This window comes from Pholcus phalangioides, unplaced genomic scaffold (genome assembly GCF_987345545.1).
Source record: "Pholcus phalangioides strain wild (caught in Gottingen) unplaced genomic scaffold, Ppha-v1.0 ptg000018l_1, whole genome shotgun sequence".
Lineage (NCBI taxonomy): Eukaryota > Metazoa > Arthropoda > Arachnida > Araneae > Pholcidae > Pholcus > Pholcus phalangioides.
The window spans coordinates 20713274-20740935 of NW_028301611.1; the positions used below are offsets into that span (position 1 = coordinate 20713274).

At 37.1% G+C, this 27662-nt stretch overlaps 1 protein-coding gene across 2 annotated transcripts in view; it reads right to left on the reverse strand.

Moving 5' to 3' along the window:
- Positions 1 to 27662, reverse strand: part of LOC149072058 (neurotrimin-like) — a 147235-nt gene that overhangs the window by 19230 nt on the left and 100343 nt on the right. For both annotated transcript variants that reach the window (XM_089247759.1, XM_089247758.1), the window contains exon 2: positions 14079 to 14293. In XM_089247759.1, the coding sequence (XP_089103885.1) occupies positions 14079 to 14293 (215 nt within the window). The remainder of the gene's footprint in view (positions 1 to 14078; positions 14294 to 27662) is intronic.

The window sequence follows — 27662 nt, forward strand, 5'->3', positions numbered from 1 at the left end:
GCGCAATAACTGTGCGTGACAACTTGAGGGTGTTGAGAACCCCGAGTGCGCCCGCTTTGCCGCCTTGTTAATTAAGGTGGTTTTCACAATCACTGCCCGTTTTATTGAATTTTTCCCAAAATTATATTTTTGGTTATTTTCATTAAGATCTGTTTATTAACTGGCTTGCTTCGTTTAACCATTTGAATATTCGTAAAAAGAAATTTTGCATTCACTTATGAGAACATTTTTCTTGGATCCATTTCAGTTGAATCACTTACGTCAACTATTATAGTGCTATTTATTAAAATGGTTGCTGCAAATATAAGCGTACTTAGTTTCTCTATTCTTACATTTGGATATTTTTCAGGTCTAGAAAAAGTATGATAAATGTCTTCAATCCAAAGATTCTTTGTCTTCCGGGAACTGGTCTTGCACGTTGCAACAGCACAAGAACCTATATTTGGCAGTAGCTGAAATCACTGATTTACTCAAGAATCACAAAATATATTATGAAAATACCCCTCCGAGCATACTAGTGACACTAAAGCAACACTATAAACGAGAGATCCCTCACTTAAAAACAGTAATAAGCAACTAAAATTTAAAGTAATTCTCTTCAATACAGAACGTTTTGTATACAAATACAAATACAACGCCACAACAGGCAAAATGCCCAACGAGGTGGCTGGGAAAAATATGGATGTCATATATTTCAAAAATATAGCAACCCAATTAAAAATGCAATTACACAAAAATTGTAAACAATATATACACATGATAAAATATTATACAATGCCCATAAAGAATACTTATGGTTGTCTTATTCTAAGTATGAACGATTTACCCCAAAATGTTTATCGTATTGCTTTTTAAACGTGTCAATCGTGTTACAATTTACTATCTCCGGGGGTAGTAAACTGGTAATCTGGTATTGTCTGCGGAAGAAAAAAAGGAGGGCCCTGATGTCACACGGCAGCTACGAGACCATGCCTGCTGAGCCAAAGCGCTGACAAAATTTCTGATGTTGCAAATTTTGATTCTTAATACTGTTAAACATGCCAACTTGCATGAGAGTAGCTCAGTTCCTCCTGATTTGCATTAAATGGTTGCTGTATTGCAAACTGAGGTTCGTGAATTGAAAAATACGACAGTCATTAAAATTGAAAATCGATCAATTATGCAAATTGAAATTTCGTTCAACTTCCCGTGGACGATCATCTTCTTGGAAATTCGTTGATTTGAGCTCTTTCATAGATTCAGAACATCTGAAATAATGTTGGCATCATACAATGATTGCAAAAGGAGCTGACAAATGTATCAAACCATGTTCTTATGATTTAAACTGATATGCCTTGATTCGGAATATGGCGGATCCGAACCAAAATGGGTACCTGTTATCTTCAGTACAAAGTGTAAAATCTTTCAATACACAACGTTTTGTAATCTAGTATTGTCTGCGAGAAAAAAAAGCAGGGCCGTGATGTCACACGACAGCTCCGAGACCACGCGTGCTGAGCCAAGGTAACAAGCGCAACATCAAAGAGATGAAACAGCCCTTATTAGTTCCGTAATAAGCTGGCTATAAATACCCCAGCCCTGGTCACTTTGTGCTTCTAGGTTCTGCAGGGTTTCTACTGGGTATATAAAATCCATTCAAAATACTATTTCCTAGCGTGCTACGAACGTAAAAAAGGCAGGAATCCCCTCATCTAGCAGTATTAAAAAACTGGTTTAATGGCTAAAATTGACAAATGTCATGGTGGTTTTCATGATCAAAAACGTGGCAGTGAAACGAATTTAGCGAAATGAGTATTCATATTGGAGTTGTTTTTCATTTCAGACTGGTGCTCATATTGGAAATTATTTTTGCAGTATCTTATACAGGAATTATACCTGAACTGAGAAACAGTTCTAATAATGCTTAACCGAAAACGATGACCACTTCAATTTTTACACTCAATCAATAATTCGATACTGTCGGAAATCTCTTTCTTGAAACCTCTATTTCATCCACACTCTTCAAAATTTTCATAATTCATTGTTTTCTTTTCTTCTTCGAAACCAGAAACATAACTGTGTGATCTTCAATACCTGTGCTTTTAAACTTGCATTCTTCCTATATTTTCATACGTGTGGCAAATTTAGATCCTAATACACTCAGTAACATTCATAAGCTATAGATTCCCTTTAAAATATCTCAAAATTCGCATCTTCCATTCTATTCTTATAACTTATTGATCTTTCTCAGTTCCTACATATTAGAGAACTAACGTACAAACTTTAATATCCAATTCTTACCACTCAATTATATATAGACTAAAATTATTCCTCCATAGTCACATGTAAAGGTATCTCTCTCGTTTTGATTGTATTTTTCTAAATCTTCAGTGCGCATCTTAATATCGATATTTCTCATATTTCATCGAAACCTACACATTTTTTCAAACCACTCAACCATTCCCGAAAATCAAAACCTATTTTTGTGTCTACTGACTATTTCGGATTTAGTTTCTTTTCTCGAACAACAATAGACTTTAATAACCTTCCATCAAAAGTCCTCAGAGTATTGATATTGCTTCCCTAAAATGTAAAACAACACTAGCATCTCGGTATTGTCTCCTCCTCTTATCTCTTGTGTAGATCTCAGCCAAATAATATCGGGAAAATACAGTGAAAGTCTGTTGTAACGAGAGCTGCAAATCTTGGAGAAAATTGTCTTTATAAAGGACTTCTCGTTATAAGGAAATTTCTATTTTTCGGTCTGTCGGATTATTAGTTTTAGAATACTCCTCTGCCATAGTTCCATTATATATAATGGTTTTTTTTTAGATAATTTTGTTCTAGTATAAACAAATGAACAGAACCAGTCGTAACATTCAATTTTGGTCTCGCAGCAGTTTCGGTTCTTTTTAGACGCGTTTACATTCAATTTCGTTTTCTCAAAACCATTTAGAATGGTGTTCACCGACAGGGTATAAACTACTACAGTCAGAACTTTTAGGTAGGAGATCGACACCGATTGGTTAAATACATGTTTTCAACCAATCCATGTCGATCTTCTACTCAAAAATTGTGATTATAGTATAAACCTTGTCGGTGAATACCACCCTGAGTGGACTAACCAAATGGTTATAATTGTCACTGCTTAATTCCGTCTCTTCAAAGACTCGTTAATTTTTTCTGCTGATCGGAAAGTTTTTTCAAGTACGACTTGCTCAGCCAAAAGTTCGTAAAAAGTCTTTAAACTGCAAGTTTCGGTCCAACAAACTCTGGCACTGACTCTTAGTCAGTTGTTTGTTAGTCACTGGGCGATACAAAAAAAAAAAACCACTATGGAGCCGTTCAAGTATTACGTAAGCAAATGTTTAGCCATTTTTGACCCCACCCCCCCACATTGTCAGCAAAAGTCAGCAAAACTTCCCCCCTTGTCAGAAAAATTTCGTCATCACTGCCCCTACCTCCTAACGCATATTGGTGGGATCAGAAACGTACGCGGGAGGGGGAAGGGGAAAGGGGGCCGGTGCAACTCCACCCCCCCCCCCCCAGATGACAAAAAATTGTTTTAATGCAAAAAATACTTTAAAAAAATTAAAATTTCGAAAGAAAATACCTTTATATGTTATTATAATCGATTTCTGTTAATTTCAATGCTATATGAAGGGTAAGAATTCAAAATTTCTCCTTAAGAAATTCATTGCGACCCACCGGTTCTACATCACTCAACTACATTGCGGTTCTACATCACTCAAGTTACCCGCGGAACATTCCAAGATTACTTAAGTGATCCATAGCATAATTACGGATCACTTGAGTGAAGCGTGGCAGAGTTCCTGAGCACTTAAGCAGATCGGACACATTTCCAGAGCACTTGAAGGATAAAGGGTGGTTTATGACGTAAGCATCATCCAACCCCCCCCCTCCCCCTTGTCATCAAAAGTCAGCAAATCGGAAACCCCCTCCCCCCATCGATGCTGACGTATTACTTGAATGACCCCAATGGTGGTCGAGCAGTCATGGTGACGGACTCGTATCCCGAGGACCCGAAATCGACCATGACCCCGTTCTGTCCCCATAGTGGATATAAACTGGTTATCCAGAGGGTTTGAGCTATGGTGGAAGACCGATACGGCGCATTAAGCACCGAAAGACTACTAGCAGGCAGGAGGGCACGAAGGCACGAAATTGAACTTACAGTCACAGGTTCCCGCAAAGTTACGCTCGTCGCCAGCAGGCCTCGAAGGGGGCCGACGGAAACTAGACATACATATACAATGCTGTGTGTATAAATTTCAAAAGAGACACAAAGCGGAAAAAAAAACATTTAGGCGAGTATCGGACCTGGGCTACCGCACCATTCATATTACAAAGCTAATTATTTTATAAATATATAAAGCTGATGAATATATATTTACAGCATGACAACTGGATATTATTGCTATTTTCACTGTCTGTATGTATTATCATGTCCCTTATTTTGTTGTAGATATTGTTCAGCTTTTGGATATTGCTCTGACAGGGTCCACCCCATGCACCAAGAGTCCATAACTTATAGAAGAACAAAACATCTTTCGAAATTTTTTCATCGATCAACCTTTTTAGTTCATATAGAACGATTGATTTGAATCTACGTTTTTTTGCTAGTTTATCTCGGTATATATTTTGTTGTTTGTCACTATTATTATTGCTCAGTAGGCTTAAGGTTACGATTTTTAATTCAATTATACATTTGTAATAACAATTAATTTTATTTTGGCACTTGGATAGATTCATTCATCAGAATTTCTCTTACCTTTCATCAGCGGTATTGGTATTTACGTCGAAGTATATAAAAATTATTAGAACGTCGTCAACTTTGGCGAATCTGTTTTATTAATTCTTTTGAAGTCAACGAAAAAAAAAGTGAAATATAGTATCACTGAAAATAGTAATAACACAACGTCTCAAATAATAACAGTATTTCTAATGATAAGTATAATAATCTTCAGACAATTTTCTCCATGTTTAATAACCGAACATGTAACAAGATCAAGAGTCTTAAAGTTGGAAAATTTAATCAAAATTTAAAGTGTGCGTACATATTAGGAAAAATCCAGGGATTCTGAGAATAAATAAATATATATATATTTTTTTGAAAAGTGCATATTTTGCATCCGAGTTTCTTGTGGAATTTTTTCCACAAAAAAGTTGTGGGTTTTTTTTTTTTTTTACTGGAAATAATTGGAATAGAGGAAGAAGTGAGAATTCGCGTAATTCCTATCCGTAAAATTAGAATCCGAGGTATAAAGTGAAAAGAAAAAAAAAATTCCGAGGAAACAAATCCCGGGTTGAGATTCGGAATGAAAAATTTCATTCCCGTAAGCCCGAGAGCTATCAATTTCTTTTCCGGTTTTAACCTCCCCCCCCTTTTTTTTTTTACTTCGAAAAATACGAACAATTTTTGTATTTTAGTTTATTTTATTTTCACCTTCCCTCATCTTACTTTTTTTTTTTTTTTGCTTTTCTTTCATCGAAGTTTCTTCCGCTGCTGCTGGTTTTCTTTGGTTTTCCCTCTTTTTGGAAGTAGAAACTCTTTTAATAAATCTCGAGGTTCGAGGGCGGATGTAGGTTGCAAGTGGGATACCGGGCACAGATTTGGATCGCGTGGAGATAAATATATGATTAAGAATAATAAAAAAAAGAAATAAGGGAAAAGGGGAAGTAAAAACCCTGCCCTTCCCAGGGATGGATTAATCTTTGCGAATGGAATGTCGGATGTGATATCTTGCCCATCCGTTCCGTTTACTTACTGTCATCTTTTCCTTTTTCCTTCACTACCGTTTCCTGTTTTTTCAACTTTTTTTTCCTGTATCTGGAGTAGACAAGTTTAACGTTGAAACAACAAGGATCCAGGAATTAGGATTACCAAAGGTGTTGAGTCACCTGTTTTCGCGGATTTTATTTTCTAAGTCAATAATATGAATTGCGAAATTCATGCAATTATTACCCAGAATGCATTAACTTTCGATTGGATAAATTTGGTTACGTACTGTTGAGATGATTTTCATTTGGTTCGTACTGTTGAGCCTCCCCCCCCCCCATGCCCCCTCCCGCGTACGTTTCTGATCCCACCAATATGCGTTAGGAAGTAGGGGGTAGTTCTGACGAAAGTTTGCTGACGAGGGGGTCAAAAATGGCTAAAAATTTGCTGACGTTATACTTGAACGGCCCCTTAATGTTGTTAGAACGTTTTTACCTTCTTGACATATATTTTAATTTTTATTGCAAAATATATGTAGCGCACGTATCATGTACGGTTAAAAATAATCAGTCAGATAAAAGTTTTAAATGTAGTGAAATTTAATCAAAATTTCTTTATCAGGACGATTGGTGATTATGCATCACCACCAGCGTATCACGTTTACAGTAACATATACAAAGCAATTACGACCTTAGTGAGAATGTCGTATAAATGAGGTTCCACTGTATATCGTACCTACTCAATAGCAGACATTTCCCGTTAGCTCACAAAAAACTGAAACGATAAATGGTTGTTCGTTACCGAGAGGTTCTACTGTACGCGCATAATATACATAGAAATAACATTCGCTTTTGAATTGCGTGAACTGCTGCACAAAGAATTTCAATTTCCCGTTGCGTTAAACCAACTGACTCCACCAGTGCTGATAATTAATCTATAGAAACCTCCCAGTTCTTACAACTACCGGTTTTCGGAGGCATTTTCCCGGTTGTTTAATAAATACTTTAATGACCAAAATTTGCTAACAGCATCTGTTATGCAAATTCGAATATTTTCATCTCATTACTGGACCTTTAATTAATTACTACTTTACTGTATGCTCTGTTCTATGTATGTGTTTTGTGCTCTGGAAGTGCTGCTGCGGCTGTTCAAAACGAAATCATCCAGAAATGTTACGAAAACTCGCAGATTTAACGAATACTCCTCACACGCTCTGATACAAAACGAGCCCTTTTTTCCTTGTTTTCTGTACAAAATTTGAATACTAAATGAATGCTCCGCGATGTGACACGAAACACTTGTTCAAATCTGGATCGGCTTTCTACATTTAGCTCATTAAAACACAATGGACAAAGACAGCGACCGTGTGTGTCTGTGTATATATGAATGCGTATTAGAGATAGAAGTGAAAGAGGGAGAGTGTATAGAAAGACAAAGAGTTGGGGGAGGGGGAGAGTAGATCCATACAATGTTGAGGATGGCAAAATCCATTAATTACTGAAGAATTAATGACTTCACTGTTCGTGTGCTGCATATTCACTCGTTAAGAGATGAAGGTGAGATGCCCGGTGTTAAGCCAGAATCATCAAATCTCTTGTTTAGGCCTCAATTATTCACTCCGTGTCAAGCTTCCGAACGGCTTTTGTAAGAGCGGTTGAGATAGTCGAGAGCAGAAAAGATGAGACTCATTTCTCTCTCTCTCTTTCTCATCCATGTTATGTTACGTGTCTTCTACTCACATCAGAGAGCCTGATCGTACATGCGGACTTAGATAATGGCGGAGTTTTGAGAGGTCCAGAGTTAAATAGTTGAAATATAAAGCTAGAGTTTGTGGCTTTAAGGAGGTGGCCTTGTGCTTAGGGCTGTGAAATTATCTATCGTTAAAAATCCCTGCTGATGTACTGACAACTAGAATTACGTAAAATATCGCAAGTCAACAAATAACTCTAATATATATCTCAAAAGATGTTCTATTCCGGAAATTGTTATGATGACGATGGTTATTTAATGGCCTTTCGTACCAATTTTTGAGGTAATCGAATTGCTGGGCGGTGTCGTTTAACGTTCGAATCGGATGGAATCCCGTTCTGCTTGAGGCTATGTTAGTAGAGTTTTCGGAAGTACTTGAGTTATAGTCCAAATGCGTATGTGATTTCAGAATATGAGAACATATTAATTTTCTAAATTCACTTAGATAGGATTGGAGGCGAAAAAAACTAAGATACTCAGATGCACCGATGTCCCTAAGTCAAATAAAGCTCCAATCTGTGCAGAAGGTATTGGTGGGGACGGATATGGGTTTGTAAGAATAACTTTTTCTCAGAAATATATTTCAGCAAATAGCGACCAAGGATCCGACTGTACAAACTCTTCATTATGAGCATCCATATAGCTAAGAACGAGTCAATCCTGTTGATATTCCGATTCGGAGGAAAAATAAAATGACCAATAAACTCATGTTGCTCATTTGATAATTAAATAGATTAAATTGGATTTTATTAGATAATGACGGATAACGGTGATAATATTTATAAATTTTGTCAGGAAGGGGGAATCACGTGTAACCAACCTACTTTACTTCTATGACTACTTAACAAAGGCTTTGGGAAAAAGCAAAAACTTCGATGTTGTTTATCTTGATTTCTAGAAAACATTCGATCGGGTTCAACATGAAAAACTCTTGAAGCGTTTACACGAGATTGGGATTAAGCGCAACTTGTTGAATTGGATAGAATCGTGGTTGTGAGATAGGTAACAGCGGGTTATGATGAACAGAAAATTTTCTGATTTGACAGGACATGTGTTAAAGGTGGAGTTCCCCCCCAAAGTAATGTGTTTGGGCCTATACTTTTTTTTCAATTTTTATCGTTAAACTAAACGGCAAATTCGCGGATGACGTAAAACTAATGGGGATAGCCGGGAATCCAAGGGATAGGGAGATGAATGGAGCATGACCCTGAGTGTGGATAAGTGCATGATCGTCATTCTGGTTGAAACAACCCACGTTTCACTTACGAATTGAATGGTACTACTATTCCGGATGAAACTAGGGCTGCGGATTTGGGAATTCGCATTGACGAACGGCTTAGATTTTCTGAACATTATTCAGTGATGGTAAAAATCTGAATAAAATGCTCGGTTTAATTCTTTAAAAAGTCGCTTCGTATTCTCTTAAAGCATAGTTTCCCAAACTTTTTGTTCTATCGTCCTCTTCTTCCATTTTTTTCTTCTCATCTCCCCCCCCCCAAATCAAGTCAACCCATAGTATTCTATACTATACCCGTAGCTTCCATCGATCCCTTGCGCTCTTCCATCACCAAGCCCCCCCCCCCCCCAGTGGGTGATATTGCTCACTTTGGGAAACACTGTTCTAAAGTCATTCTTCCGGTTTTCAGATAAGGGATAGATACATGTTTATCTTGAGTAGCCACGAAAATAAATTAAATGACTACTCATACTCTTGATAAGAATTGCGATGACATTCGTGGGACAAGTCCCACGTAAGGGGCAGAAATATTTCTCACTCAAGTGGAGGCAATTATTATCGTTATAATAATTATTATTAGAGTATAGAAATTTTTTGTCACTCAATCTTACGGGGCCCCCAGAAGTCTTCTCAAGTATCCTCATTTAAGAGCCCCAGCACTAGGTTGGAGAGTTAGACTATTAGACTGTTAGACTATTTAGTCTGTGACCTACCTGACCCATCTTCTGATCGTAAAACTCTGCATTCTTCAATGTTACATGTAGGGCTCCTTGAAACGAAAGGCTGACTTATCCACCATCTTTGAGCTTAGTATGACGCCAGTATCACTGCTACAGCCAAACGTTGTTCCCTACCCTGTTTTTTTTTTTAATGATTTGATATCACGTTAAAAAAATTAAAAAATTGCTTTTCCGCTCCATGATGTAAGACATACTGTATTATGCTCATTCCACAGCCCGCGAGCTAAATGTGGCCCTCAGAGTCCATGTGGCCAGTGGCCTCAAACATAGTTTTATGAAAATGAAAGATTTTCAGATCACCTAAGTGACCCACTGTGCAGTTCCAGATCACTTGAACGGTCGGTGGCATATTCCCATATCACTTAAATGACCCACGGCACAGTTCTAGATCACTAAAGTGGTCCATGGTGCATTCCCAGATCATTTAAGTGATCCACGGCATATTTACAGATTATCGCGGCACAGTTCCAGAGAAACTTAAGTTACCCGCGGTACATTTGAACTCACTCAAGCGGCCCACTTCATATATATACAGATCACTATTATATATTTCCAGATCACTCGACTGACCCCGACGTATTGAGCGATCACCTAAGTGACCGGCGGTACAGTTTCAAATCACTTAATTAAGTGGCACGTGACATGTTTTCAAATCAATGAAGTGGGCCAGAATTTTTGGAAGGTTGGACACCCTTGATGTGTGGGGCGATAGGTCCTTCCGTCTCTATAGGGCATTAGTTACATGTAGTCATTTTAGTGTAATATTTGGCATGTCTTTTATATATTAGTATAACACATAAACATCCCAATATGTATTAATAATGCATGAATATTAGAGGAAAAAAATTACATCAAACTGGAAACATTATATGAAAGCAAAATTAAAAAAAAAACCATGATAAGGGAATTCGTTCGCAATCTTAATACGTGATTTTTGTAAAAACTACGTTTCCATAGATTTATTAATAATCGGAGAGAAATAATAATGAAGTTGGAATAAATAATAAGAGTAAAGAAAAAAACAATAATTATTTTTTTTTGGTTAGTACGTTTCTTTTGTTATCAAAGCGAGAGGTTGTTGTTATCACTTTTCTCTAACGGCGGGTAACTCATTAGAGGATAAACGCGAGCCGTTTTTCTCGGATTCATGAATAAACTGGAGACTATTTTAATGAGGATTCTGTGCAGAATGAACGGTCTCAGGTGGATGTGGAGTGTAAGGCCGGGACATGTTTTGTTTCTTTGGTGTGTGAGTGGGAGCATTATCTATCTGGTCTTTCCTGGTTTTACACAATAGGTAGAGGAGCCCTTCATTTTCCTTCTGCTACTAGTCACTGTAGGTTGTAGCTGCAGAATTTAGAAATGTGAAGTTGTTGTTTTTTTTTTTTTTGTGCACCCCGTTGGGGTAAATTCTTTGTTTCCGCTTACGTATATGCAAGAAATCATTATGGAACACTTTTACTAGAACCAAGTAGAACTAAAAATGGGCTTTGTTTATCAGATTTAGATTCTCTCTTTATTTCCTACATTTTTTTTTTAAATGTATCGTATCCTGAGATGGGTAAGAAAGATCCATCCCCATCGTTTGCCCAAGATTCTGTAATAGCTATAAGATCCAGGCCCTCCACAGCTACCATAGTTTCTAAAAAAATCTTTCTTATTGCTCAAGCTCCTGGCGTTTATCAGCACACATTTTAATTTGCTCCGTGATTTAATGTCCACCGAGAAGCCATCCATGTCAGAGGTGGGTTATTCGCCGTCCGTACTGTTATTATTATCATAAACTAACCCACATGTCCGTCTACCTGGTCTGGCAGTAAAACACCTAACCTAAACCTACTGGAAACCTCCAAGACCCCCCTCCTATTCAGGTGAATCCCATCCCAATGAAGAGTTATGCATTTAAGAATGTGTTTTTGTGGAACATAACTGAATCACTTGACGCAAAAAAAAAAATAATTAGTCGTAAAAACAGCAGAAAACTGTTCTGAAGTACATATTTTTAAAGGAAGCAAATGCCTTTCAGGCATTAGTTATGTTACTGGATCCTATTCCTATATGCCTCGCTGCCCTTTGGCAGTACTGTAATTACTATTACACTCGAACCCCCCCCCCCCCCCAAGTGGATAAGAGTAAGTTCCAATACTCTGACAAAGACTCACAAATATCCCCCCCCCCACCTGATTTGTTCCCACTCACAAGAATACCCGTCCAGGGAACTTTTGTCTACTAAAAACGTCCCGCGTTGGTAGTCCCCCCCCCCCTCCAGGAAGACAACAGTGCTCAGAACCATGGAAATCCCTACACACCATGTTCCCAAGTTGCCTAAACATAGCATCCTCAACCACCCATTTCCCCCTATAAACCATGGTTGCTCGTGGAGATTACTTCTATGAGATGGTAAAAAAAATCAAATAGAGTGCTTGATTTCATTACACGAAGAACCTGGCGCCATTGTACATAGGACTTTTAATTTCAGCTGCATATTAAGGCAACTGACTGTTCAAATGACGGTTTTTTCGAAAATTTGTAGAAAATGGTTTTGTATATTTATTTGGAAGAATGTTTTGCACAGAATCCAAAACTGTTGTATTCTTGTGCATGCAATAAGTAAAAACAAAAAGCTATGGCTGATTTAAATCATCTGGAACAATGGTTTCAAAGGCTTCAAACAATTTTTAAACGCGTTTTTTTTTAATATTCTTACTTCATTGCACGCGAAACAAAATTTCTCAGAAAATATGCAAGATATTCTCATGAAATTTTTCAACAGTGTTCCAGATGACGTTAGCTGTGCAGTGAACTAGGATCTCGACTATATGTTTAGAATTCAATATTTTACAGCTGTTTAAATAAAAACTTTGATTTTTTTTTGTGAAAATTCACGTATTTTTCCACGAAAACTGCCATATCTCAGAGAATATTTTATGCATATTAAAAATTTCAGTTCATTCCACAGATAACAGTCACAGCAATACACAGTATGAAAACTGTTCACATAAATCGTGTGGTACACTGAAAGTGTACAATGTTTGGCGTAAGTAATGAAAATGAGCCAATTTAGAATATCTCAAAATGTTTCAAAGATATTTCAGAAATTTCACTGGATTCCTTTATGTCATACAGTATTTTGATTCGAACCCCTCTTGTTTTGCGAAAATCACAGTGTTTTAAAAAAAAAAGTGACCCACACATAGTCAGTTGGCTTAATAACATTGTTTCAATAGCATCAAGAAATATCGGTTTCATAATTCGCAACAACAATTTTTTTCAAAATATAGAAACTTCTTTACAATTCATATGTCAGATCAGTTCTAGAATATTTTTCGATAATCTGGAATACATATTACTTGTTAAGTAACGTTAGAATTGAACGCACACAAAATAGGCTTTTGCAGTTTCCAAAATCAAAAATTTCAAATTTTTAATTTTGGAATTCGACCGAAATACTCAGATGTGCTTTTAAGTATGAATCACTTGAAGTCCGCCGTCAGAACGCATTGATAATTTTTTCTGTGAAAATTCTGCATTTCAAATTGGATGTACCAGACATTTTAGCGCAAATCAGTTTTCAGTGCAATAACATCCATCTTCGTAACCGAAATCTCTTCTATGTCCCTCAATGCCAAACTAACCAATTGGAAAATTCTCTTTTTCGCTTCCTCAGGTGTTTTTTTGATATGTTTCTTTTCTTCCTCCTTGCATGTATGTGCATATTTTTTTGTATTATATTTATTATGGAACTTTATTACTATTTGTATTATGATTTGCCTTTCTGTATTGCGACGCGCTGTTCTTTTTTCACTCCACTGTAACTGAGCATATGCCTGTTGCGTGAGTTTATCAATAACTAAATTAATTAATTATAAAGGTCTCAACGCGTTCTCGTAAAGTGATCCTCCCATTTCTCTGAGGCTTAGTTCGTTCTGGATTGGAGTATGCCGTTAGGTTCTGTAGACCATACTTACAAAGGGACATTGACTTGGTCGAGGTGTGTGCAGAGAAGAGCCACGCGCACCCTCGATGGCACGTCGGGCTTGAGCTATGAAGAAAGACTTGATTTCTTTATTATGCTCACATTGGAAAAGCGCACATTGGGGGTACTCCTCCTGACAAAACTTATAGTTACTGCCCTGAAAGAGGAGGGGGCATCAGGATTTCAGAGATGCTTTTGTGGGGAATGGCCGAAAAAAGTTTGGGAACCACTACTCTATACATTCACTGCGCTTGCGCATGATTTTCAAAAAGGTTACCAAGATTATCAGTTGGCGCGTGTATTTCTGGTGTGTGGTGGGAGTTTGACCCTTTAATAAATGGTCGTAGATGACTCAGGTTGGTAGGAGGGGGGTTATGTTTTGGAGGTTCTTGTGAATAAAATGGGGAAGAAGAGGAAGAAAGAGAACACTCATCAGAGACGGGAACCGAAGAAAAAACAGTGAAGCGGGATTAGAATAGAGGGAAGAAATTTGCTTTTTATCGAAAATCGTGAAACATGCAAAATATGCCCTAAAATTTTAAAATATGCTCTATCACGCAAAAATAGCGAAATATGTAAAATAAATAAGTAAATAAATAAATATGCAAAGACATACAAATCCAAGTGCTAGTGATTATTATGGATGAAAATACTCACGGCTCCAACGGTCCGATCTCCAAGCTGCCTGATACGGCAATGGAGATAAGCGGTCTTTCCAAGCTGAGCCGTAACGTTCCTCTCCGTGGAATTATCGAAGTATGGCCTGTAATGCGGATCGTCCCAGTAGGAATTCGGCCGAGATGGAGGCTCTACCTTGGAACCGCCGAAACTTCTTTCCGTCCTCACAAGATGGTCTGTATTTAATTCGGAACCTGTCGACACAAAAAGAAACGATCAATTTAGATCAATGAAGAACAGAAACATAGCGACTATGCGAACAGCAATTGAGCAGCTCTGTGATGGAACCATAAATAAATTATAGTCCCTTACATCATAATCAACAAAAAACTAAAAAGAAAAAAAAAAGCATTTACTTGATTCAAAAAACACAGAAGAGACCACCATCATCAATTCAATTCATAATATTCGTCTACAGAATTTGAAGAAGTCAATAATTAGGGCTAAGATTTTTATGACCTAAAACCCGACAGAATATGATCCATAAAAAATCCATTTATGCCCTAAAAAAACTAGAACTACGCCGTGTGAAACACAAAAATATGGTTTGTATAAATAGAGATGACCATATATCCTCGCGAAAAATACGGGAAATTTACAGGAAATCGCCGATCATTGCTAAAAACGATGTCAAAGGTAAGTAAAAGGTAAGTATATGCTGATTGTACCATTATAAAAATGGCCCTATGTTATACTGTGTGGTGCATAGGGAGATGTCTGTGACACAAAATTAAAAAAAAAAAAGGTAAGTAAAATTGCCAATTTTATTGCTAAAAATCACCAATTGCTGGAAATGAAGCTAGGGAAGAGAGAGTTTATAAATATGCAAAATAATGCTCCAAAATATGAAAATATGTTTTAAATTTCAAGATCAGGAAAAATACCCTAAAGCCACTGAAAATCATGAAAAATGACTTGAACTTGTTGAAAATCATGAAAATACCCTAAAATTGCTTAAAGTCATGAAAAAAAGCCTTAAAATTGCTGAAAATCAGGAAAACGCTTTAAAATTGCTAAAAATAATGAAAACGCCTTATATACTGAAAACCATGAAAATGCTTTAAAATTGCTGAAAATAATGAAATCGCATTATATACTGAAAACCATGAAAAAATGGTCTATCACGTAAAAATATCGAAATATGCAAAATGCATAAAAATATGTAGTCTTACATGTAGCAATGCGGTATGGGGGGGCGTTGTCTTCAACCTCGTTTTTTACCTACATAATGAGAAGACCCCCGTGCCAGTTCTGACATGTACTAGAACACAAATCATCATAATGCGAGCTGTTGATTTCAATTTGAATATGATGGTTAGACGGCCAACCAAGACCTACCGCTCATGAAGTTTGGCATCGATATTGACCATTTTAATTTACTAGAAAGGCAGAGAGAGATGTTTAAGTTAAGGTCAGTTAAATAGATGAGATAATTATAAATATTGCATGGTTGAACCTTAACAACGTAGGATATGGTTCCTAGAGATGGATACTGGATTTAATTAAAGTACAGAGAACCTCTCGAGTGGAAACCAGTGCGGTGAAACAGCTGCTGTGTGGACATCGTGCTAGGTCGCTTCTTGTTTCGAACCCTGTGTGCGGTACAGTCGTTGGCCAAATTTGAATGTTTCGATTTTCCAACTTCGAGACGCGAATTCTGTCAATACGGCCTCTCCTTTGAAAAAGTTTCATCTCAGAGAGCGGGCGGACCTCCAACACGGTACTTAAATAACATGAAAATATGAAAAGGTGCAGGCATTTACCATTTTTAATTCAAAATATGGAAAGTAGATGGCGGTATGTAATACCAAACAAAAAAATATAATAAAATAAATACATTAGGGACACGCATATGTATGTTACGGTAATGATAATTTCCGATTATCATGCATAATCATCGAACATTTTTGTATATTTGATACATTAATTACTTTTACCGGTGATTATGCATAGTACCCAACTGTCGTTGGTAAATTTATAAGTACTAAAAAGATTATTTTTACCGGTGGTTATGCATAACATCCAAGCGCAGAGTCGTTGGTAAACATGATAAATCGTACAATATAATATACTGCCATTCTCGTCATGGCCGCGGAAGGGGAAAGGTGTATTTTATCGCACTCCACTCATCGGCCAATACCCATAGTCCTAGCCGGCATACAACCGAGACATTCACCGAGGGATTGTCTCTAGCGTCGTTGTGTCAGTTTGTGGTTTTCTTCGGGTCAAACTCTTCGGTGTTTTCTTTAGTTTTCTAGATTTCGTGTTTATTGTTGTCTTTAGTTTGATTTCGTGACCGGATTTTTAGAAGAATCAACTTTCTTTGGTTTTGCGAGATGAGGGTTTTTTTATTGCTCTCTGCTTTTATAATTTCCATTGCGTAATTTCGATCTATTTTGATTTTTCTTCCCCCTTTCTTTCATTTTCATTGTTTTTTCCATTGCTTCTTTGTCGATAATCATTTTTTTTTTTTGCCCACGTGATCTTACAGGAGGGAATATCTGGTAACCCGCTGAAGGGGTGTGTGGTATTCTTTATATATATTTATATATAGTGGTGACAAACTCAGAGGGATGACATTAGGCATCAAGAGAACAAATATTGCCATAGAACATGCTACCGCAAAACACGTTTACTCGGTGAAAATAGCAAAAATAGACGTCGAGAGAACAGGGGAAGGACATAGCCAGTACACCCGATGCCTTTCAGAGCATCTAAAAATCGTTACCCCGTCGTAGTCGGTTGTGCGATGACCTTCGCGACCGCAACTTTGAACAATTCCTGTAATCATTTCTCTTCGTCTACTCTCTGACATTAAAATGCGCTGCGCAAGCTGTATTGTAATCATGATGTAAAGTACAGTGGAATTTCGGATAACGAGTGGTTCGGTTAACGAGTAATTCACCTAACAAGGCAAAAAATTTGAGCAAATTTTGACTCAGTTAACGCGTGATAATTCGCATTACGAGCAAAAACTTTACATTTTGTTTATTTAGTTTCACTTTATCACAACTGAGCCAATGATTTTTCACTGTCGTTCACACACGTACTGTGGAATTGTGGATAATAAACACATACATAGGCCACAACAAGAAAATTACCCAGCTATGCTGAAAAATACTCGTCCCCTCCAATCTTGAATTTCCGATTTGCAATTACCAATAGATAATTTCAAAAATCTAAAAAAATTACGACCGAAGAACTATTTCAGTGATGCTTCGAGATGACTGAGGTTTGTTCCCTCCTGTTTTGTTTTCCCTCCTGGGATGGAGCCACCAAGAGAAGTCTTAATTTTGCTTGGAGAAAATTGTGGGTTGATTGCATGATTGAACGTGGCTTTAAGGGGTTATTTCGTGAACGTTAAAGTGTCGAAGACGTTGTGTTCTTGGGAAAGACCACGTGACTAGAGGTGAATGAGGACGGCATTCAAGAACTAGTGGAGGAACATAGCCAGGAGTTGATCACAGATAAATTGATGAATCTCCGTTGCGTGCAAGAGTTTATGGTCAGATAAATGAGATTAGGGAGATGAGGAAAGCTCATTACCTCCTAGATGCACGCATCTCTAGTAATGGGTAACCGAGCAAAGCTTTTTTAGAAAAGAACCACCCAAGTAAAGCTGTAGCAGTGTGCGAGCAATGAATTTGTCCAATGACGATGCAATTTCTCATTCGCGCAAAATCCTCAAAAGGAGTCAAAAGCAAGCGTCATTCCATTGGTTCCTTTCCAAAAAAGAAAAAGATTGGGGAGCCAGCAGATTTTACACTTAGTCCTCAAAAATAGTCTTCTTTTCTCTGGTCATTGCAAAATTATTGTATTGTATGTTTACTAATGGTGTTTTGCATTATTAAATAAACTATTATTGTATTATGTTATTGATGAAGCGCTTTTATTAGTCATTGTTATAGGAATGAATAATTCTGTGGTGTATGGTCAGAACGTGATATCTCCAAAAAATGACTTTTTCATCTAAAAGTAAGTCTTGCTAATTGTAATTAATTAGAAGTGGGATAAATGCACAAATACGTGCGTGCGGCTAAACAAACAACATACTAATGTATGATATTTTCATTTGTATTTGTATGTACACTTGATTTCGGATTTTTAAAATGACAATGAAAATAAAAATGCTTATATCTCAAAAATGTGATTTTGGAGTTATTATGTTCTGACCAAGCACCACAGAATTGTGGAACGAATCACCCAAGTTTGCACTGATTCGTAATACGAGCAATTCAGTTAACGAGCACGTCCATGGAACGAATGAAGCTTGTTAACCGAAGTTCAACTGTAAATTGTTTTTGTACTTATTTATTTTACTTTTTGTACTCATTATTGCACTAAATTTTACACACCACATTAATCATGCTGTCGAATAAATGTTTTCCTCTACTTCTTGTTTTCCTTTTTGTCCCACTCGACGTCACACCCTTCATAAATATTTTTGCGGTTTTCATCGACTTAACGTGGTTTGCAATACCATGTTCTGTGGCAATTTTTGTTCGTCTTTATGTCTAATATGTCCCCTCTGAGTTCGTCACAACTTCAATTTAACAATCTGTATATTTATTTCATCTTCATGATTAAGTGTATAATAAATGATTCAAAACATTTACCGTAACATACACCAAATGGCTAAAAAATTAGGTAGGCCCCTCCTTAAACTTCGGCTCGTCCGTGACATAATAAATCGTATTTGCAGATAAAAACTTTCTGCTGGTCAGAAGCACAAGTTAACGTGGCAATTTGTGTGTTCATGAAGAAAACAAAAGATTTGAGGGACTTTGGACGCGGCATGATTATGGGCGCCAAGAAGGGGCGGTTCCATTATCTCCGAAGCCGCTTGCCTTTTCTCGTACAACATTATCTCGAGTCTTCAAAGAATGACAGCTAAGCCAAAAAACTTCGAGAGGAAAGCGGAATAGTGGGTGGAAATCGCTTGTCAACGAAAGAGGTGCCAGGCGACTGACACGCATTCTGTGCAGCAACAGACAAGCAACAAATTGCAGCGCAATACAACTGAGGATCATTACAAAGCATACCCGCACGCTCCATAAGACAAATCTTAAAACGAATTGGTTTCGATGACCGGGGACTAACAAGAGTCCCTTTGATTTCGCTGCAAAATCGAAGAAAACGGCTTTTTTGGGCTAGAGAACGCCAAAATTGGGCACTTGATGAATGGGAGAAGGGTGTCTGGTCTGACGAGTCAAGTTTTCTTCTCCCTGACGTTCATGACAGTTTCCGTGTGTGTGTCGCAAGCAGCGCAAAGTCATAGGTCCGGCGTGACACATGACAACAGTTCAAGCGGGTGGTGGTGGAATCACGGTCTGGGGATTATTCTCCTAGTATACTTTTGGTCCTTTATTTTCATTGAAAACATCTGTCAATGCCAGCACATCGTTCATGAATACTTGCACCCGTTTATGGTCATAATGTTTCCTGATGATGATGGCTATTTCTAGCGGGACAATGCACCCTCCTACGGGGATGGAATAATCTCAGATTGGTTTGAGGAACATTATTTAGAGTTTCAATTGTTTCAATGGGCACCTCAGTCACGCGATCTCAACCCAATTCAGCATTTGTGGGAAGAAGTTGAAAATTCTGTTAAAAGCTCCGAAACACCTCTTTCTACTCTGAGAATTAATCTCCTAACTCTCTCTAATTAAGAGCTGCAATTTCATAAGCATGGGGTTAATATTCCCCCTCAACTTGTAGAGAGAGTCCATACCCAGAATGATATCTGTTGCCATCAAATCCAGAGTAGATTCAACACGATATTAGTGGTGAGTAGCAGGATGTGCTTCATTTTTTGGCTGCTAGGTGTATACATGTCACAACACGTTCCTGCATGTACCAATTCGTTAGACAGTTCCTAAAGAAATTTTTTCGTGATGCATGTATGGTTAAGTAGCGGTAGTAGTGGGCGAAAGAGTACCAAACTTTGGAGATACTCATTTCACACCATGGTAACACGATTTCTGTATTGAAAAAATAAATGAATTAAATGCACAATGTGAGGAAATATGGCATTGAGAAAAATTATTTTATTCACTTTTCATCCATTATTTTTGCAAAACATTGTTTTCCTGTGGTTCCAAATGCATGTACTATTTAAATTTAGTTCTGTTTGTTCTAATATAACCCTCTCGAGAGAGCTCTGAATATATGGATACTTTAATAAGATACGTATATAAAAAAATAATTCACTAAAACACTCAAATGTTTCCATCGAAATCAGTTAAATCGATAATTTTCTTGTTACTGGGACTAACAGAATTTATTTGCAGGATAATCAGAAGGGAAAAGGCAAAGAATATATAAAGCTATCTCGAGCTTAAATTATGTCCTTGACTGACACACCATCGATATAAATTCAGATAAGTTTTGGATCGTTAAAAATTTATTCTTTTTTCTTTCAGTTTCTCTTTGTCTCTCTCTTAACCATTTTACAAATCAATAGCGGCTTTTGCGGTAATGTCCGTAAAGATAAATTTTCTCTCGCCGGAGCCGAAAAGACACGAAAACGATTTACCGTGTGGCTCTTGAGATCACCACCAATACATCGATGTTCTAGATCTTTCCTTTACTTATTTATCAGAGATAAAAAAAAAACCACTTTTTTGTTGTTGGCTCTTTTGCATCTCCTGTCTTCAAACTCTGAACATGTCTTCATTATGATGTTGTTACCTCACGATCTTTAAGAGCTTTAAGAGAGGAGAAACGGTTTCTTGGTTATCCCTCGAGACGATGTACCGATAACTTAACGATTTTAGAGCACACTTGACGATATACTCCGCTATTTATTTTCCCTTATGACGCAAAATGGTTTAAGAAAGTTGTCTTTGGAGTAGCTTGACAGAAGCAGATTTTTTTTATTTTTCCCCTCATGGCAAGATTATATTTTTAAAAGAATCTATGCCACAGTAAATCTATAAGGTTAAGACAAACTCCTTAAATTCACGTGAATTTGGAAGCAGTGCGTGGCTTAATTGGGTGGAACTTTTAGTGTATTTGGAATCCTTCAAAAGCATTGAAAATATTTCTTCCCTCAAGGATCGATTTTGGGACCAGACGACGCACTCTCCCACTTTGAAAACAGCCCTTCAAGACCCGTGCATACATTTTCAAAAATTTTCGAAATGTTTTTGCATTTTGGATTCTCAAAAGTGTCAAAGAAACCTTTTTTTTTAATTTAAAATTTTTTCGTTCAATCTATTGCAACCAAGATGATGTGCAAAGTATATTCATTTTCACGTACCATTTTTTTTTTCAGAATTTAATTTCTAGATTTTATGTAAAAAATCATTTTCCCGGAGTAATTGATTGATAGAAACCATCTCAAAAACCACCTGAAAGTTCTGATCTCTAATGAAAGCCCTACCAAAAAGTTCATATTCATCATATCTCTAACAAAACTTACACAGTCCTTCAAGTCAAAGCACCAAGTTTCTTTCTGATGGCAAGAGAAAACTTCCAACGGGGGAGAAAAAAAGCTAACCCCACACATTTGTGGTACTATAGATTCCGAAAGGATTATTACAATATACAGGGTGGATTCTATCAACCGCCCAATAAATACACACGTGGTTCCTTATACAAAACTAATACGGAAAAATGTTTTCCGTTTTTTGATTAGCCCAATAAATAAAGAGTTATAACTCTTGTAAAATTGATTACGTGTTTCACAATCCTGCCAAATTCCCCAAATGTATAACTTGACATTTTTGAAGTTGATAATAATATATTAACCCTAAAACAAATCGGAAAAAGCAGAAACCTATTTTTTTTTTTGGGGGGGGGGGGGTGCATAAGGACTTAAAAAATTAAAATGTTTGTGTTTTGATCAAATTAGGTACAACGTCTGTGTTCATTTGATTTGTCTCGTTTTAATGAATAAAGTTTCACTAACAATTTTGAAATGATGTTTTTTTTTTGCAGTTCCAACTCAGAAGGTTTAGAAAATATTGACATGTTGCATCCATGACTCCCATAAAGTGAGGCTGACAGGGCTAAAGCCCCGGGGCGTGAGACAGCTACCCTTGATGACAACCACACTTTTTATGTGGTTTTTCCAATATTTATTGCTCATATCGTATAGATTTTTTTTCTTCGTTTTCAGCCACCTTGATGGGTAACTTACCTACTGTGGCTTCTGATTTTATATTTGTATATGTTTTATTGGGCGATGAAATATGAATCTCTCTCATTCCGATAGAAAAAAGGTTTTCCATTCTTCATAAAGATTCGGGTCAGAAAGGGTCAAATCAAAAATTTAATCTGAAAGATTAGAAATGCGGAAATACACACACAAAAAAAACTAAAGCATAAAATCTAAAGACATATTAATGACAGCAAATTCTAAAATGTCGGTATTTCTTGAACTTTCTCTAATGCACTAATAATGAAAAAGTATGTGAGCAGTATCTAACGTAAGATTGAGCCTTAATGTCTCGAAGCCTTAAAGCGATGAAGTTGCCATCATCAAAAAAAGAAAGTATTTTCTCGAGACGAAAACTCACAAGTTAAGAAAAAAAAAAAAAGAAGAAACATTTATGAAGAATATTTCTTATAAATATTTCCATTACGCCATTGAGTGACGAAAGTCATCGGAGCATATCTACATACTTATAAACCGAGCAGCTCCGCTTACCAAGACGACAGAAATATAATCCGCCATCAAGCATTCCCGCACACACATACACGCACCTCAATGTTTCTGGAAACTTACCAAGTGTTCTGGTAAACTCTCTCTATTTCTCGGTTCAAAATCCTGGTTTCTCTTCGGTCGTTCCGCTTCCGACGACTCACCCTCTCTTTTCTCCAAGGTTGATCGATTCCATAATCATCATGGTGATCTTGGAAGCGAATACATAAACTCGGCAAAGCGAACGAGAGAGAAAGAGAGAGAGAAAGAGCTGCAGAATGACCGTCTCCAGTGCCATTACCAGGAATTGGGGGTGGCATAAAATTCAGGGATAATAATTGAAGTGCTTGCGGCTTTGGCAACAGTCAGAATGTGTGTGTGTCTGGGTACGCTTTCATTCGGGAAACTGGGATGGACGGACGGACGGACGGCTGAGTTTGTGTTAGCCTTAATAAGATAACACCGGTTCCACCGCACAGGCGGGCAGATTTCTAAAGCAGCAATCTTTCTCCATACGTGACCCTTCGCCCAGATTCATCATCGTGCGCAACTTAATATCGGGAATAGAACCGTGAAGATTTAGATGTGCATGTCCAGCAAACTGTTGAAGAGTTAGGGAAAATGTCCAGGGGTATATTAAGGGATTCCCCTTCAAACACTGGGTATAGTGAATTACTAGATTTTGGTTGGTTATACATTAAAAAGTGAATTAGTTACGGCTAATTTAAATTATCTGGGATTTCATTCGTAGCTTTAAACAAAGAAAATTTAATGCTAAAACGTTTACTATTCCTATGTTCAGGATGTTCCAGAACTCCACCGCCAGAATCAGAAAGATGATAGTGCGGGCCAAGAAACAATTTTGGCGATGGAACCTACCGATGCATCCCCGAACTTCAAAAGTCGCCAAAATAATTGCAACTTTAGTTACGGCAAGAGGAGCGACAGGGAAATTTCATACACACTGTGAGAAGGAAAAGAATATCGTCCTCTTTCCTCTCTAACTTTATTATTATTACTGTGTGAAGGAGGCTGTGTTTTCTTTTTCACTCCCAGGGTTACTTATTATTTTCTTTTCCTTTTTCCGTGCCAGTGGCTTAAATTCTATGTTAACATGCGCTAAATGAAAAAGTCATTTGCGACCCAAGGTTCCAATGCGAAAAAATGTTTCTCTTAATTATCACACCTCTCATCTTGGCGATAGAGGTCTGAGACCCTGTACAAAAGTACTATCGAAATACCTGAATAGAAGTACCTACTACCCGGTCTGTCATTATAGAGGTCGTTTAATGATGTTTTACTTCTAAAACAGTTGAACAGTTTTGGCATTTTCCTTAAGAAACCTACCAGTTAATGCATGCGTGTGTCGTGCATGTTGAGAGTTTAATTTAATACTGATGTGAAACTGGTGTTTTGCAAGACGGTTTAATGGGAGATGCTTTTGATAATTTCCTAGAAAAACTGAATAGCTTCATCACAAGCTGTGAAAAACTGAATAGCTTCATCACAAGCTGTGAAAAACTGAATAGCTTCATCACAAGCTGTGAAAAACTGAATAGCTTCATCACAAGCTGTGAAAAACTGAATAGCTTCATCACAAGCTGTGAAAAACTGAATAGCTTCATCACAAGCTGTGAAAAACTGAATAGCTTCATCACAAGCTGTGAAAAACTGAATTAACTACTCGACGAGCTGTGAACGCTGCATAACTTCTTTGCAATGTAAACACTGCATAACTTCTTCGAAGGCGATACATAAATGCTACTATTACTATATAAACTGAGCATACATCTCGTACACATCCCTCAGCTGAATTTCTAACGAATCGGTCAAGTCGAAACGTGTTGTGTGAATGTATGTATATGCATGACCCTAACATATGTATGGTGTCCGACTTTTACTTGTTTCGTGTACTAGCTAGTGCTGCCATTTATGTTCCGTATTTTGAAGTAAAGATGGTAAATGTTTGAATTTTCATGTTATGTAACTGTCGCGCTGCGTGTTGTAGGACTTCATGCTCTCTGCGGAGGGACTTTTTTTTTAAAATATAAATGCTGCATAAATTTTTTGCAACTCGCTGTAAAAGCTGCATAAATTCTTAGCAACTTGTTTTAAAAGTTGCATAATTTTTTTGCAAGGTGTTGTGGAGGCTGAGTATCTTAGCCGTGAAAAACTGCATAGCTTCTTCGAAGGAGATGGTAAAGGCTGCATAACTTCTTCGCAAGTCGTGTAAAAGCTGAATAGCTGCATCGCAAGCCGTGTAAAAGCTGAATAGCTGCATCGCAAACCGTGTAAAAGCTGCAAATAACTTTTTAGTAAGCAGTGTAAAATCCACAAAAATCCTAGTTCTCTAACGATGGTCGTTACAGAAGACGCCTAAATCACGAGCTTTACTCCTTTTACTAGTCAGAAAGGCTACTACTATATGCACGGTTTAGTAGTAGTCGGAAAGGGTGGACAACGACAATATAATCAGGATATGTACAAAAACAGCGCCCCCGTCATGCACACACGAGTGTTCTGCAAGATAAAATCATCATTACTTATTTCTAATTTTGTGTATCAAAGTCGTATGGATGCTGAGTGAAAATAATTGTTCTGCGATAAACCATTTTCGTTGAAAAAAGTTCCATGAACAAAACGGTTTGGAGCCACTACCCTTAAATGAATGCTTGTGTCCGTGTTATTTGATCAGTTTCACCATTTGTCTTGTGCATTTGAAGAGAGAAATGATTGACGATGTGTGCAGTTTTTTTGGTGATTGTAAATTTTTATCTGCTGGTTTGCTGCAAAAACTTTAGTTAATTTAAGAAAAACTCTTTTCTACAGAGTTGTGGATGCTGAGCGGTTATTAGATAAATTATTCAACATATTACGGACTCAGTGTCATCAAACAGCACTGAATCCATTTCGAACATGTGTATGTTTGGTAATTATTGCCATAGTGCATCCAACACGATAAAAAATAGATTTAAGCTTCTTCCAAACTCAGAAGAGAAATAAATGAGTACCAATTTCATATTCAAATTCACGAACACTGTTGTCGAGAAAATGGTCCACGCTAAACACGTCTAAGAACAAGCACTTATAAATAAGAAAGATGTGTAAGCATAGATGTGTATATTGCGGCATATACGAAGAGAAAACCAAAAGTGAGAGAGAAAACATCAATGTGTATTCGAGCGAGCAAATAACTGCCTATTGATCTTGAGTAACACGGCTTATCTGGATTTTTGTTTCACGCTTCGTATTCCACATCTTGTTATTTCGATACAAAATCTGCATAACCGATGATAAATAACCGATACCGACCCCGAAAACTTTCTATAAAGATAAGGTGATGTATATATTTTCACTCCAAAAAAGAAAATGATGTCAAAAGTTTGGCGAAGTTGTCTCGAAGTATGGTTGTAAAACAAAGTCATCCGATGCGATGGAAGGCAACGAAGAAAAAGTATCATGAGCTTAAACCAATGGCATCATATTTAACATGAAAAAAAAACAAAAAAAACGAGGGAGGAAACCAAACCATATACTTTGAAAATCTCACCATTTCTTATTGCTTATGAACCGGAACGAAACTTTATCCTCCACCATTTTTTTAAGACGTTTCTTCCTCCCTCAAGAAGAAAATGCTTTTTTTCTTCTCCTCTCCACCATTTTCATATGTCATATTTTATCTTATGCTTTCACAGAACTCATACTTATGTTTAACGCATCGAGAGAGGAAAAAAAAACGCTTTCTCTATATTAAACATCTAAACATGAAAAAAAGTTGTTATAAACGTTTTTATGAACTATTTTTTATGATAGTTAAGTCAAAGCTTTTTGTTCGCATGAGTATTATTTGCTGTTATTTGTATGAAATTTCAAAGTACTTCTAGATTGTAAAGGTTCAACATTCAACATAAATTGATGTTTCCAATGATTTAACCCCCTTTCACGGACAAGCTTTTTGCAACAAATTTGGGTAATTTATGTGACGTGTCGGCGACGAATCTAGTAACCTTGTTCTGACCTAACGGCACGTTAGCAAAAGGAAGAAAAAAATGAAAGAAAGGAAAAACAGTATAATACATACGTAGATAAGAGAGCATACAGTAGATTTATTTTTTCACCCCACCCTACGTGTTCTCTTTCGCTCTCACGTGTATATAGCCGAAAGATACATTATATATGTGGGGGTAGGTCACTAACCATCATAAAACGAGCCCTTCAACAGGAGTTTTAATGATACGAGGAAGAAAATAACAATTTCGGAGTAATAATTTTCATGAGGTTACAATAAAACTCCGCGATGTTGAGAAGAGAGGAAAGAAAATACAGAGAACTGGAGAGAATTTATTTCACTGGTGTTTGGACAACGTTTGGTGCCCGTCATCGTGACGGGATTTATGCATCGTAAAGGTAGTGAATTCCGCACCACGTGCTAATCCTGTCCATTCAAGATTTTAATCGGACCCACGAAGCAATTTCAAGACAAGTTCATTTAAACTGATATTATCAGTATTCCTAGTTTATATTTTCTTCGAAGTTTCAGGATTCATAATGATCTTTAAAGAAATAATTCAGATTTAACACTCTTTATACTAGCAAGCTAATCAATTTTTAACGGTTTGCGAAAAAGTTATGAAGCTTTTTTATCACGTTCGAAAAAGTTATTGAACGTTTACTTCACCTTCTTAGAAGCTATTCAGTTTTTCACGGAGTGCGTAAAAGTTGTGCAGCATTTATATCGTCTTCCAAGAAGTTATGTGGCATTCACATTGCCGCTGAAAACGCTATTCATATTTTACACCGGCTCGTAAAGAATTTATGCAGTTTTTACACGGCTTGCGAATAATTTATGCAGTTTTTACACGGCTTGCGAATAATTTATGCAGTTTTTACACGGCTTGCGAATAATTTATGCA